At 40.4% G+C, this 15,628-nt stretch overlaps 1 protein-coding gene across 2 annotated transcripts in view; it reads right to left on the minus strand.

Annotated features, from left to right (window-relative positions):
- Positions 1-431: 431 nt before the first annotated feature.
- Positions 432-15,628, minus strand: part of spg11 (SPG11 vesicle trafficking associated, spatacsin) — a 143,916-nt gene continuing 128,719 nt past the window's right edge. The window contains exons 34-41 of one of the 2 annotated variants that reach the window (XM_043677120.2): positions 15,421-15,554; positions 11,883-11,990; positions 11,020-11,188; positions 9,231-9,307; positions 4,143-4,298; positions 2,011-2,162; positions 1,672-1,733; positions 624-760 (exon numbers count right to left, since the gene is read on the minus strand). In XM_043677120.2, the coding sequence (XP_043533055.2) occupies positions 1,718-1,733; positions 2,011-2,162; positions 4,143-4,298; positions 9,231-9,307; positions 11,020-11,188; positions 11,883-11,990; positions 15,421-15,554 (812 nt within the window). In that variant the 3' untranslated portion in view covers positions 624-760; positions 1,672-1,717. Of the gene's footprint in view, positions 761-1,671; positions 1,734-2,010; positions 2,163-4,142; positions 4,299-9,230; positions 9,308-11,019; positions 11,189-11,882; positions 11,991-15,420; positions 15,555-15,628 lie in introns of both variants that reach the window. The other variant, XM_043677119.2, reaches the window with a different exon arrangement.

Consider the following 15,628-nt stretch of genomic DNA (forward strand, 5'->3'; position numbering starts at 1 on the left):
ATAATTTGAGTGAAATTGGGCCAGTAAGCCCATTGTCAGCTCAACCATTCAGTGTTTCTCAAACCCCATTCTCTTGCCTTCTCCCTATAATCCTTAGTTTCCCTTATTAATAAAGAACCCATCAGTCTTAAATAAGTATACTCAATGACTTTGCCACACAATGCTGTGGAGGCCATGAGTTCCTTAGATTCACTCCATCAGAGTCTTTGACTACTCTCATATGACAGAGCCTTTGTTGCTGGGATCATTCTTGTAAACTTTCTCTTTAAGACCGTAAGAGAATCCTGAACGAGGACGAAGTCCAAATCCCTTTGTGCTTCAGAAGTCAGGTTGACAGAAGTGGTAACATTCTAGGATGTGTTGGAAAATGTTGGTTATACATAATCCTATACACATCAATGAAAGATGAGAAATTCTATAGATTCAGTAGAGATGATTACTTTGACTGCATTATTTATTGCTTTTTCAGAGACGAGAGAAATTAGATTACAAAGTATTTACACTTTTTTTACAATTATAAAATATTTGTTGAGATAATTTTTTAAAAGTTTACCAATGCTGGAAACTAAGTACAAACAGCTAACTGGCAATCATGTCATTCAGATAGCAACTTGTCTGAGGTTCTTTAAGGAGCTTGTTTGCTACATCAGTAAAGTTGTGCTCATAAGCCAGTTTGTAAACCAGGTAGATGTTCTCACAGTGCTGCAGCAACTTCTTCATGTTCTGACTTGCAGCATCATGTCCCTTGTGTCGTTTAAACCTAAATGTTTGAGAAAAAAAAAATCCATTTTTGTAATTCACTCCATCACTTACCCTACTTTCAACTTATTTCCCATCTCTCTGAAGCACTGTCATGCTCTACGTGTTTTTGAACTTTGTCTAATGCAGTTACACTACATCACACTGACATTTTGAAATATTCAGTTCTAAGACATTAACTCCTTTCCTCTTAAACTACTTGTCATTAAAAGGAATCACTGAAGTCTAATGAGACAGCACATTATAGAGATGCCACAGACCATGTTATGTTTATCAGTGCTCATTTGTTTAATTGTACTATGTCAGTACTGGACCCAAGATACTATCTTTTGTTTCATTGACCACCTGTTCTGAGAGAAAAGAAATAGTTTTCTCCCATTCTTTGCTAACCCCCAGTTTTGGAGCTGCTACTTATTCTCTCATGGGATGTAGGTGTTGCTGGTTGGCTGAGCATTTATTTATCACCTACCCCCAGTTGCTCTTGAGAATGTGAGGGTGAGATGTCTTCTTAAACTGTATTCCAGGTGGTGTTAGGGAGAGATTTCTGGGATTTTTACCGAGTGATAGTAAGGAAAAACAATATTTTCAAACCAGGATGTTGGTGTATATGTTTATCCTTTTAGATGGTCGTGGTTTGGAAAGTTCTGTCCAAGGATATTTGGTAAGTTTCTGCACTGCATCTGGTATACCATACACTGCTGCTACTGAGCATTGGTGGCGGAGGGAGTGGATGTGATGACATCATCCAGTACAAAAGAGCCTGCTTGATTGACAAGCTTCTGGAATGTTGTTGAAACTGTACCCATCCAAACAAGTTATTCCATCACACTTCTGGCTTGTGCCTTGTGGATGGTGGACAGGCTGAGGCAGACAGCAAGTGAGTTACTTGTTGCAGGATTCCTAGGCACTGACCTGTTTGTAAAGCCACTGTTTTCACATGGTGAGTCCAGTTGAGTTGCTAGTCAATAGTAATCCTAGGATGTGATAGATAATTCAAACAATTTGATGTCAAGGTGAGGTGGTTAGATTGTCTCTTATCTGTGGCGTGAATGTTACTTGCTACTTACCGTGTTTTGTCTCCCACTCATCCAGCACTCCAGTGAGAATTCCACGTCATTCTCATAAGTTCCCTGTTCAACTATTCATTTTGTTTTACTGAATACAGAGTCAAAAACAACACTAAGCACATCCAAGGCCACAGGGGTGTTTCATACAGTGAAGTCCAAGCAGGAGCTGCAAGGGTATACTCACTTGTTCGAAATCTCTTCAAACAGACTTTGTTGTAGATGGTTTTGTTGCTTAAACTCGTCGAGATAGGAAAATTCACCACGAACAATAACCTGTTCATATAGCACCTCTGCCCAATCCGGTACAAAGTCATATGCCTCTGCAACAATGGCAGCCTACAACAAAGGAAGAGAGGAGAGAGTGACAATTTCACTCAGAAAACACCACATTTATCATCAATAAAAAGTCTGGCTGTCGGCAACTAAATTAAAAATAGCTTCAGACTTGCATATAGGGGCTGTATGAAGCAAGATACTTGAATTTGTTGTGAAGAGTCACTAATGTATTTTCAAATGAGATCTTTCACCAGTTAACCTGGAAAGCAGGAAAATGAATCACGGTCTGGGGATTCTATCCCAGGCTACAAACTTTTGCATTATTGATCATTAAGATAAACTACAACCAGATGGTAAAATCTTAATTTACTTGGAAAAAGAATACATTGTTCATTACAGGAAGCACAAAAGGTAACACACATTTAATAATCTGTATTCTCTTTAGTGAATCTCACAAAACAGAAAGCAGTACCTTTTAAATCTACAAGTGTTTCACTCCTAGAGGATATCTGTTGTTACTAGAAAATTGGTGGTGTAGTTTACATTGAAGAACATTATCTAAGATTACAACTGGATCTTGATCAACAGGGCCAGTAGGCTGAGGAACAGCAGATGGAGTTTAATTCAGATACTTGAGGTGTTGCATTTTGGAAAGATAAACTAGGGCAGAATTTACATAGGATAATGAGGTGGAAAGTGAGACAAAAACAAATTGCTGGAAAACTCAGCAGGCCTGGCAGCATCTGTTCTGAAGAGTTAATTCTGCTTTCTCTCCATAGATGCTGCCAGTCCTACCGTTTGTGGTTCTGATTTCTAGTTCTTTGGGTTTCTTTTGCTGAGGGAGTGGAAGCACAGAACAGAACCACAGCAAGAATAGGTCAGATGGGATTTAGGTCTGTCAAACATGCTGGTGGGGATTCCACAACTAAGAAGAGATAATAACATCTTAGGAGTACTGCTGTGGTCAAGTATGAGAACAAATCTCACTTTCTCCAAATAAAAGAAAAACTGTTGCTCGGGTCCCTGCATGTTATTCTAGTCTTTCTATTGGCTATTCTTGTTCCTGTCTCTCACAGGCTCCCTCTCTCCAATCTTTTTATAATGCGTCGGTTCACTGAAGACATGCAATTTCCTGCTCCTTCTGAAAAAGTATCAACTTTGTTTCCAATTTCTGCTCTTCTCTCATTTTAACCTGGTCCATCAATGATACTTCCCCTTCCTTTTTCTCCCTATGCATTTGGGCAGAAGACTCTGAATATTCATGTCCACTGACTCCCACAACTACCATGACTACACTTCCTCACATGCAGCAGCCTGTTCAGACTCTGTTCCACCGCTGCAAGCATGTAATTATTTTTGTTCTTTGTGAATATTTTTCTTCAGACACTCAAATGTTGCTTTTTGTCATTCTTAGCTTCCAAACGCACAATGGCATTAGCTGTGTCTCTGTTCTCTCAGTGGCAGGGTGACAGGAAACTGGGAGGGGAGAGGAGAGGTTAACATCTCTGCTAGGACCACTGAACAGAATTCAGCTGAAAATTCTGCCACTTCTGGCCCAAAGTTGCCATTTATTTCTGCTTATGGAAAACTTTTTAAGTGTTTTTTTTGAGGGGGTGGGAGGATGTTCTTGCAAAACAAGCTCCAAGTGATATTTTCTCTCACTGCATCCAACATGCCACGAGCCTGTGAAAAAGGACCAGGTAGGGACTTCCACATGTACACCATTTTGACTTCCTACTTCCAACAAAGTTTGTGATTTTGAGAAAAACATGTATCTGGCATCATTTGATGTTGTGGATTTATCAGAGAAATGGGATTACCATTCATTAGCTAGTTTCAATAGCTGATATGTTAGCCTACGGCTTTATTCAGGTTCTAGGGCCAACAAGCTCAGGGGGTGAGCTATCTAAAAGATCTGAAATTCAAAACATAGATTTGGGTATTTTCATTCTTATGATTTTAAAAAATTATCAAAACTCTCCCATGGATGAGCGCTACCAGATTTACAAACTGTCCAATGGAACAATTCTTTCAAAGTACCTGATAGAACCTCGGCAAGGAGAGGATACATGGCATCAGATCATTTCTCTGGAGGTTAATTAATTGCACGTCCTGATTGTTGTTTAGGAGATGGAGCTGCAGAGTGACCAGTTTGGCAAGTTTCACACACTGAGAGGCACGTCGGATACACGAATCCTGGGAAGGGGAAGAGGAAGAAGGCACCTGAGAGCTGTTTAAATTCTCAAACTCATTACTTTAACATAAATTAGATATTATTTAGCTTCAGCAATCCTCTCTTATTAGACACCATCATCCTCAACAATCTGGTCCTGTCCTGCCATGCTTCAGGACATTGCATCTTTTTAACAGAATGGGGAGGAGCTAACAAGCTGACTTGGAATGCTTTCCAAATGCAAGTCATCACTTCAATAACTGGACCCACATTTTCAATTATCCATAAGCTGGGAAGGGTGATCAGGACAACACTAAACCAATTCCACAGATCACCACCACAAGGATGCATAGAGGAACTTCCCTAAACCAGGAATGAGACAGAACAAAAAAGGCAGACATCTAATAGCAATTTAAAAGGACAGTACTGTCCCACTGTAAAACCCAAGGACAATGTACAAAGGTTGCATCATGGACCAAAGGCACCAGTTTCACGAGACGTCATTTTCAGGAAATATTTTCAGCTAATGGCTGAAGTGGTTGATTGGAATAAACAGGTTACCAATTTAAAGCTCATGCAATAGTACACAAAATAAAACGTGAATCTGGATGATCACAGCCAATGATCCTTGAATTGCTTCTTTAATCCATACGAACTTTACAATAAGTACAATATTATTAGGCTGTCTCCTAATGAGCCATCTGCTTTCAGAAAGGACATTAATGTACAAGATGTGGTTTTATTCACATAGACAAGCTGTTTCCAGCCAGCAAGAAAATTAAAGATGTTGCAGGGGACACAAGTCTTCAATGGAAATCGTTTTAATCTATAGCAGGAGAATTTCCATGGAGATTTCTGATCTCCCACCATAACGCGAAAGAAAGAGAGAAGTTCTGACCGTCTGTAGTTAGAAATTCCGTGTACATGCCTTCTACGAAATGAATGAGATGCACCTCCATTGCGGGTTATCTGATAAACAAGAGCTCTGATGGAACGATGTCACTCACTGTGAAGAATTAAAATTGAATCAAACTACCCATTGGAAAATTTGTGTGAGGGTTTAAGCACTTAATGCCTAATTTCTGCACTCCCATCAAAAGGAGAAAGTGAGGACTACAGATGTTGGAAATCAGAGTCAGAGTGTGGTGCTAGAAAAGCACAGCCGGTCAGGCAGTATCCGAGGAGCAGGAGAGTGGAGTTACGGCATAAGTCCTTTCTATTGAAGGTCCCAGAATTGTTGACTCTCCTGCTCCTTGGATGCTGCCTGACCAGCTGTGCTTTTCCAGCACCATACTCTTTGACTCGAAACAAAACCAAAGCATTTATCACGAGCAACCTCCAAACTCAGGTTGATGTTTGAGGTTCTGTATATTTTCAGTGAGATGTTAAATCTGCTTCTCTGCAGACATTGAAACATCCCACAGTGTAATCTCAAAGAGGAGAAGGGAGGTTCCTCCCCATATTCTGTCAAGTATTTATCCTTAGACCAACACTATAGTACTCCAGTACTTCAGATGGCTTTGCATAACACTTCAGAATGCCCTGAGGTCACGAACAGTGCTCCAAGGTCTTGTTACTTATTTCCAGTATTTCTAGCTTGTAGACTGCTGCAGCCATAAAGTGAAGAGCCAGCGGCTTGTCTTTAATTCAGGAAGCTCAGAGATACTGATCAGAAGGATAACAGTGTGTTTCAGAGTGATAAGTGATTCAAGAAGCATACAGATTCACTTTAAACAATCGCTTCAAATGTTAGACTTAATGTCACTTGGGTCTTCACAGAATTCAGATAGAAACAGGTCTGAAGATTATCAAATACTATAATTAAATGAATTGTTTGCTTTCAAAATATCTAAATTAAATCTCAGTGTATAATTTCCTAGGATAGGTACAGGCTTACACTAGGTTAGGTGACAATTTCTGGGGAAACAGGACAAGGCAGTTAGTGGATTAGCAAGTTTGAATCCATCAAATACCATAAAAATTAAATATTTTATTTCTGATGTGTGGATCTATGGATTTGTGTATCAAAATTGTTATGGTCGTAGCAGATGGTAACTCCATACAACTCTGACCCTGAAGTGAAATCTGGTCTAATAGACCCCAAGTTCCATTTTCGTACATTGTTTACCAAAGCGGTCACGAGGCTGCATCAAAGTTCACCTCACACAATAGTGGAAAACAGAAACAGATGATGTTACATTCTAAGAGATCACATATTTTTCTTTATTAAGATTATAAACAGAAATGGAAATTAGATTGCTGTAACTGGGAATACCAGGAGAGTTTTGCAACTCATGATCTGGACTTTTGATCTTCAGGATTCTGTTTATCTTATCCAGTCTCTCTTCCACTCATTATATGCTTCCATATTAAAGTTGTAATTGGGCTTGTCAGCAAATTATTGAATTCAACAATGCTGTTTCTTTAGTTATTACCTCTTCCCACAATGCTTAAACAAATGTCTAAAGCACAGCTCCTTATTTGTGAACATGAATCTTAAACCTCTCTCACACAGCCCTCTGTGTCTGAAGACTTTCGTGTAATGACATTAAAACTACTCAGGACTTATTTCCCTCTGCCCTGATTGTTTGGGGACATTTTAAACTGCATCACGGCTCCTCTGTCCCGTTTCTCTGATGGGAGCTTCTCTCCTTAAAAGAGACCTGCACACTCACTAATATTCTGGATGGTTTTCTTTTTGTCTCTGTGTTGTAGGACACTCAGCATTCTAACCGTTTACTCCTACCCTAATTTCTAAAGCACTATAGTATTCATTTCATGGGAGTCTCTCTTTTAAAGTCTAATGTACATGCCTGTAAATAAGTTTCCAGACAACCAAAAACCACTCTCAGGACTTAAAAGTATAACAAACTATTTATGCTCTTCCTCATCTACATAATACAGAAATACAAACCAAACCAAAAGCTTTATTTGGCTCTATCCATTTTGGAACCCACAGTTTCCTAATAATGTCATGAAACCTCCACATTATTTAAAAATAACTCACGAACATGGAATTTCCTGAACTCAAATGTTCAAAAGTCCCTTTCAGCTAATGAAGTACTTCTGAAGGGTAATGTACTAACTGTTTTCACATCTGCATTACTGTCCCTATTGCAGGCTTGTGAACTGTGGGGACATCACACAACTAGAATGGGGTGAAGAGAGAAACTGCAATGATAAAACACACTGTACATTCTGACAGTTGTCCAACTTCAAGCCCAGAACTCCTTGCAATGTAAACTTAGGGTTACTTTTTTAAAATGCCATCCACACACACGTCAGAATGCTGCAGGTTGCATGTTCCTCTAACCCTGCCTGAGAGCAGGTGGCATTTTAGACAAGGTGGGCACTCAATGTAGCTGGGAGCCCAGTCTAAGGAGAAAGTGTCCAAGAAGCAAAGCTCCCTGCCCCCACATCACCACCACTGGGAGGTTGCTAGGATTTACCTGGTGGTAAGCCCTTGTGATGGAGGGGCCTTCAACCATTCATGAAATGTCCGAATAAAGGAGAGAGATCCTATATTTGCCCTTCCAGTGGTTTAACTGGATTCTAAGATGGCGGGTAGTCAGATTGCCACCATTATGCTGATGATATTACGTAATGGTCAGAGAATGCTACATACTTTCTTTCCAAATATCATTCCAACCTCCTGCCTTCTACCCCATCCCTAAATGATGGGCATAAATAAGCAAAACTCCACTCCCACATCCGCTAGCATCATTTTCATCAGTGCCATTAGTGCCCCACAACAAACTAGTGCCTAAGCTCTACAATCCTTCTCAGCATCCTCTGTATAAACTGTTTTTCAAACTGTTTCATGCGTTTAGTCACTCGCCCTAATGTCTCCTTCCATAGCTGACAGTGTTTGATAATACTGCTGCCTTGTCATGAAATGCAAATTGTAGGTGTTAGAAAATCCGAATTTGCTGCATGTGCAACAACATCGTAATGCTGAGGAAAAAAAATGACCAAAGTGAGAATTTCAACAATTTTGAAGTTTTTCTGGATGTAGGAATTGGAGCTCTTGCTGGAAGAGGAGAGACACTTAGAATCCCTACAGAGTGGAAGCAGGCCATTCAGCCCATTGAGTCCACACTGACCCTCTGAACAGCATCCCATCCAGAATCTCTCCGTTTCCGCCCCCATTTCTGTAACCCTGCATTCTCTGTGGCTCACCCACCTAGCCTGTACATCCCTGGACACTATGGGCAACCTAACTGGCCGATCCACCTAACTTACACATCATTGGACTGTGGGAGGAAACCAGAGCACCCAGAAGAAACCCACACAGTGTGTGCAAGCTCCACACAGTCACCCAAAGGGAGAAACGAACTGCTAAGAGGCAGCAGTGCTAACCACTGTGCCACCCCAACTCTGTACGCACATTTCGTTTAAAGAAATAAATCTCAAGTACCAAGATGAACCTTACATGAGAAACATTTGCCCAAATAAATCCAGTCTTGAACAGTGGTGTTCATTGACACTTCTGGTATAAAACAGCCAACAATATCTAATGATTGCAACTAGGATCCAGTGGCATACGGGGATTCAATCTTCTGCGGTCTCCTTAAATTCCTAGATCTGAAAGTCAGCCTGTAGCACGTTTCACTGCACAATGTAATATCAGTATAATTTTCCATTGTAAATATCTATTACTTGGATGAGACATTAAACCTAACGCTCAGATGGACTTAATGGAAATGCCAGAATTATCTGAGGAGGAAGAGGATGTTCTGCCACTGTCCTGATCAACATTCAACACTCAGTAAGAACCACAAATTGATTGTTCAGCTTGGTGCTTGTTAAACTATCATTGCATTTTCAAACAGAGTTTCTGCACTTCAAAAACAATTCACAATGTAACCCAAGGCACTGTGTGAACATATTCATCTACTTGCAACAATAGACAGTACATTAAATACACTTCACAACTGAGCTCTAAACATTCAAACCTTTGAGTAGCTCTCAGCAGCATCTTTCAAAAAATTCAAGACTTTCACCAGAGATTTCTTCAATTCAGGAGTCACCTCTGAAACAGACAAACAGGAAAATGTAACAAAGTGGAAGCAGCAAGACTCAGAGAATCTCAAAGTCATGCGTCAGAATTGAGATTGAGTTGTTTTTCTACATTATACATAAGCAGAGGGGTTCTGAAACTTCAGTTTATTTGCAACAGTTGCGCTAACAATAGAACTAAAATTATCTAAATAAATATAATTATTATTCAAAAAAATACTTCAGTTGCTCTACTGATAAAACTGTAAAACACAACTGGAATCAAAGTTTATTTGTGCAACATTTTCCAGCATTAAATAGTTATCTTCTGCTTCTCCACTCCATCAAAGCATTTCCAATTTAAAAGCCAAATTCCCAAAAAGGATTTTCCTAAGGTTTGGAATAAAACTACACCTTCACAGAGTAAGAACACAAAAGACTCAGCATTTGGTGATTGAACTTCCAGAGGATAGATCAATGCAAACTACTAGCACAGATAATGGTGGGAAATCTCAAAACACTTGTGCTCAGTGTTTTCCCAGGAAAGAAATACTGGGTTAGAAGGTGACTCTCTGGATGGAGCCTCATCCATAAAACTGTCCCCTGTTTGGTTTTGTTTTAGCAAATGAACTGTAGTGGCTTAAAAAAGGTATTTCACCAATTTCCCATGGGCAACTAGAAAAGGGCAATAAATGCCAATCCAGCCAGTGATGCCTACATCCCAAGAGTGAGTACATTTTTAAAAAATCACCCTCAGGTCTTCAGGGAGAATCCCACCGTTTGTGCTGGTTAAGGAAGTTCAAACTGCATTCCATTTACCCAGGTGCACATCCAATTACAATGGTTCAGTAACCCCTTTCAAATACACAATGTTTGTTACAGCACAGGAAGAGAAAAAAGGGAAATGATTATTCCGTGATGCTGCCTAACTGCACAGCCTATACTCACTCCCCCCCCCGCCGAGGGAAATCTTTCAAAGGGCAACACAATCCCAGTGGCATTCCATCCTTCAATGGCGAAGGGTCTGCACTAGTGCCCTTCTGAATCTGGGGCACTTCCTCCAATAAGGATTAATTTAAATAGGGTCACCCTGTTACAGAAAGGATATTATGAAACTGGAGAAGGTTCAGAAGAGATCCACTGGGATGTTACTGGGTATAGAGAGTTTGAATTAAAAGGACAGGTTGGATAGGCTGGGAGGTTGAAAGGTAACCTTATAGAGGTTTATAAAGTAATGAGGGGTGTAGATAGGGTAAATGGTGGGAGTCTTTTCCCTAGGATGGGGGATTTCAAGACTGGGGGTATATTTTTAAAGGAGAGAGGAGAGAGATTTAAGACATGGGGGCAATTTTTTTTAAAACACAGGTTGGTTTGTGTGGAATGAACTTGCTGAGGAAGTGGTGGATGGGAGCACAGTTACAAAGTTTAAAAGACATTTGGGTAAGTACATGATCAGGAAAAGCTTGAAGGGACAAGTTTAGCTTGAGATTATGTTCAGCATGGACTAGTTGGACCGAAGGGTCTGTTTCTGTACTGAATGACTCGCAGGTTCAAGGAAGATTTTAAATCTGCAATGGCTCAGGAGTGTCTTGGTAGAAAGTGCTTTGTAATCCGATCAGCAGAATTGTGAGCTCATTCATGGAGATAATTTCCCAATTGTGTGCAAAGTGCAAACAGTGATGTTCGATGCATTATTATAAAACTTTAGAAACAGGAGACAAAGCAGCTTCCCCACTGGCTACTCACCCCAGGATTGCGACTCGATGATTTTAAGTTGTACACGGGCTGCACCCTCGTGGTTTTCCCCAATCTCACGACACATACTGAAGCAAAAAGCCACCATGTTGTGTTTTTCACTATCCCCAGGGAGACAACGTTTGATGTAATCTAGCAAAGCTGTCTTCAGGTCTCCATTCTGCAAGATGAAAACAAGGCAGCAGGTTGTTGGGAGCCAATGGTGAGCCAAAGTGACTGGACAATCCCTACAAATCGAGATCTGACCAACATTTTGACACCATTATACAGGCTCAGTGATTATGCCACTAGTATCATAATTCAAAGTTCCAGTTGAAATTCCACCATCTCTACATGAATTGCAGTTGTTTACCACTTCTTAAAGCATTGGGAATGAGCAAAACACAACATTCAACCCATTTTTAAAAAGGTTCCAGCCCTACACTACATGGTGATTCATATCGCTCAGGATAAATAGGGATGGGCAATAAATACAGCTGGGCCAATATTGCAAACATCCACAAAGAAAAATAAGAAAAAGTTTGATTTATTCCCAAACACCAATTCCATTGTCTTTCTGCTTCCATTGAACAGGCCAGAATTCTGGCTGAACATGTTATCTGGAAAATGACAACTCTAAAGGTCCCTATCCTGAAGACATCACCAACCCTGTAAATGTGCCCTTATGTGGGTGAGGTGTTTAAACTCGGAACCTGTGTGCTTTAGAACAAATAAGGAAAATAGCAATGAACACAAATTATAGAAGGGAAAAGAAAGATTCTTGACAAATTGCTGTGGCAGAGAGGGAGGGGAAATCACAGATGAAGCAGGTTAACTACTTTCCCAGTTTACTTCCCCAGATAGCCCTCACTTACTGATTCAACATTTTTCCTCAGTAGCATTTCAAACCGATGGTTCTCATGTAGCAGGTCAAATATATACGTCATGTCATTGTATCGGCCAATGCCAGTCACCAGCCGGACCTGGGGGGAGAGAAGGATATTCACACCGCTGTTCGTTCTCTTAATAATGCACATTTAAACCTCTCTCTCTCAATTAAAGTACAACTCATGTACGGACTGAAAACTCTACATAATCACATACATGTCCATCAGAACACAAAATCCTCTCATCAGTGAAATAGTTTCCTATATATGGGAATTCATGGAGTATTGAACTATTTGGAAACATTACACAGTGAATTGGAATCCTGGACTTGTTACAGTCAAATTTTTGGTATCACGAATTGAGGGAGGAACGTTAGACTGTTTCTGGAATAGACCGACATAATCTTTAATTTGTGGAATTCATTCCCCCATGACATTGAGTAAATTTGAGGAGGAGATATACAGATTTTTAATTAGTAATGGGTTAAAGAATTATGGAGAGTGGGCAAGGAAGTGGAGTTCAGGCAGGGGCGAGATCAGCCATAGCCTCCAGGGTTATACAAGTTGGAAACGGGGATTACGTTAATCAGATCTTTGTTGACCAACATGAACACAACAGGCCAAAAGCATCCCTTCTGTGCCGTAAATATGTATAAGTTTAAAGACATCAATTTAAGTAGACAGGGACAATTGGCAAGCTGCAGCATTAAGTAAACACACTGTCAGTGAAATGGATGACACACAGAACCATTTAGACTATAAAGGGGAGGCGATGGTCTTGCAATATTATCACTGGACTGTTAATCCAGAGACCCAGCTAACATTCTGGGGACCCAGATTCGAACCCCCCCCCCATGGCAGATGGTGGAATTTTGAATTCTCTGGAAGAGAGTCGAATGATAAAGAATCCATTGTCAAATGTCCAAAAAAACCCATCTGGTTGACTGTCCTTCAGGGAAGGAAACTGCCATCCCTGTCTGGCCTGGCCTACACATGACTTCAGACCCACAGCAATGCTGATGATTCTTAACTGCCCTCTGGACAAGTAAGGGTGGGCAATAAATGCTGGCCTAGCCAGCAACATCCTCATCCCATGAATGAATTTTAAAAAGGGCAGATTTGGGCCATTCGACCCATCCGGTATGCTCCAACTTTTGATTATGACTGATATGTTTCTCAACCCCATTCTCCTGTCTTCTCCCCAAAACCCTTGATCCCCTTACCAATCAAGAATCTCTGGCTTAAGTACACTCAAAGATTTGGCCTCCACAGCCTTCTGTGGCAATGAATTCCAAAGATTCACGCATTACAGCTGAAGAAATTCCGCATCTCAGTTCCAAAGGGTTGACCCTTCACTCTGAGGCTGTGCCCTCAGATCCAAGTCTCTCCTACCAGTGGAAACATCATCTCCACATCTACTCTATCCAGGCCATTCAGTATTCTGGAAGATTCAATCAGATTCCTAACATCATGAGCTCTAATTTAGCAGCCTCCTGTGCGCCACCACCTTCTGGAAATCCAAATCGATCCCATACACTGGCTCCCCTTTGTCTAACTTGCTCATTACTTCTTCAAAGAGTGCTGGTAGATTGTGTGACCTTGTCAGGTGTTTACATTTTCAATGAGTTGATCAATCTCATTAAATGTCATGGCCGACACAGGTAAGTTATTTAGATCAGAGATTACCCAGTGACTGAACAGTCAATTCTTGAAATGCTGGTGTGCGCAACTTCCCAAATTTGTAATGAGACTAACTATTTATCTAGAATGGTTGATGTATTGGAAATGCTTGGTATTAAGATGGTTAACTGTTCAAAATGAACATCAGAGACATAAAGGCCTCTCCATAAAGACCCTGACCTCAATTTGAATTTCTATCATTTGCACTGCTCGGCCTGGCGTAATGGACATCATTTCCTTTACATTCACATACAAGGCTATCAAATATATAAAATGAAACATGATTTATATGGGGACTTTAAATCTCTGTGGATTGATTCTACATTTTGAGTTTTCTAAACACTGCCACTCCTATGTTATCTTACATGGAAACAAATCGTACTGTGAACCGTTTAGAACCTTTCAAAGGAACTCAGAAATATGGCCTAACATTATGTGGGATACCCAATACAGTCTTGTGTATTTAAGGGATATATATTGATGCTGCTGTACATAAAGCCCAGTTTATAGGAGACTCTAATTATGATACAGACCTCCTGTATCATAACTTCTCAAGCGGAAGTCCTTGTCAGCATTTGAGATTCAGTTTTAACATCAGCACTTCCCTCAGTATTGCATTATATAGTAAGTATAAAGCCTGTGCTGAAACTCTTAGGATAGTGCTTCACTCGCAAACCTCACTGGGCTCAGAGTTATTAACTGAGCCAGGTGACATCTGTTTCAGTGAAAACATACATCAACACAGATTTGGGAAGGAAGTAAAGAAAGCTGATCCATTTCAGGATATTGCTTTCCAAGGAAATGCAACAGTACTTTCTGTTGTCTCAGCAACAGACTGTGGTGATATTAGATTTTGAATTTAAAAAGGTGCACATGGCACAAGAACAGAGACAGCATTGTGCCTAGGGAGATATGCAAGTATCAAGCTGATGTATAGGAAGTTCAAACGAAGAACTAATATATCCTCAACCACAAAGTAACAGTTATGTTACTGATATGGCAGGTTATGAAGTTTCCACTTTTTAAAGTTTTAAAAGAAATTTGGTGCACGGAGACTAAGACCATTCAGGGACAAGGGATGTGTACATGCTGCAAGAATCCAGGAATACATTAGCTTCTTTGACAAGCATTGTGTTAGGAATTACACAATTTTGGATTGTCCGAAATTAGTGGTCTCCATATTCCAGTAGTCAATACTTTCCCCAGAAGCTGGAAAGCATCCTGAAGAATTCCTAATCACCATGTTATACCTAAAGATGAAAAACCAATTAAGAGCGATAGGGAGAGCACAGAGGAATAAGATCGGATAACTTTTTCACAACACCAGCATGGTATAAATGGATCAAATGGCCTCCTATCATTCTCTATGAACTTGGCATCTGTGTGGGCCCCAAGCAAACTCATGCTACTGGTAGAGTTGGGTTTGGATCATGGAGAGGTTCAGCGAGGATTCGTGATGGCGAGGGCCTCAGTGGAGGCGAGATGGTAGCGAAGAGTGGCAACTTCTGCCCTAGCAGTGGCAGTGGGGTGAAGGCCTATGGCAGAGCACTTAACAACAAGGACTATAAAGTTGAGCACACTTTCTTCAATTTTCTGCCTTTAAATTCTATTGGATCGGTTTATTTTTCTGTGTTTTAAGATGGTACCGGAGAGTGGCAACACTATATAACCTGTGTCACTGTATATCGGAACAAAATACATGCGACAATAAATAAGTCAAAATCAATTCATGTCTGCACTCAAGTATGACAAATCTTGCTTTTAGAAAAGAAAAAGACAGACTTGAATTAAATCAGTTTTGAGATTTTCCTTTTGTTTATACAGCAGCGGTTTCCTAGGCACATACCATGAGGCTGTATGCTTCTTTGGGTGCGAGGTGTTTATGACTGAGGTGGCGTGCAGCTTGCAACACTCGACTAATCCCCTCCATGTGACAGGTCAGGCTAAAGCAGTCATGTGCTAGAATCAGCAGCTCCACAGCTTTGGAAACCATGAAAAAAAAGGAGACAAAGACAACATCATTATTGAAAAGAACACGTGAACTTACATTTGCA

The sequence above is a fragment of the Chiloscyllium plagiosum genome, unplaced genomic scaffold (genome assembly GCF_037043375.1).
Source record: "Chiloscyllium plagiosum isolate Xiang-an unplaced genomic scaffold, Cpla_swu_hap1 HiC_scaffold_39, whole genome shotgun sequence".
In the NCBI taxonomy this organism is placed as follows: domain Eukaryota; kingdom Metazoa; phylum Chordata; class Chondrichthyes; order Orectolobiformes; family Hemiscylliidae; genus Chiloscyllium; species Chiloscyllium plagiosum.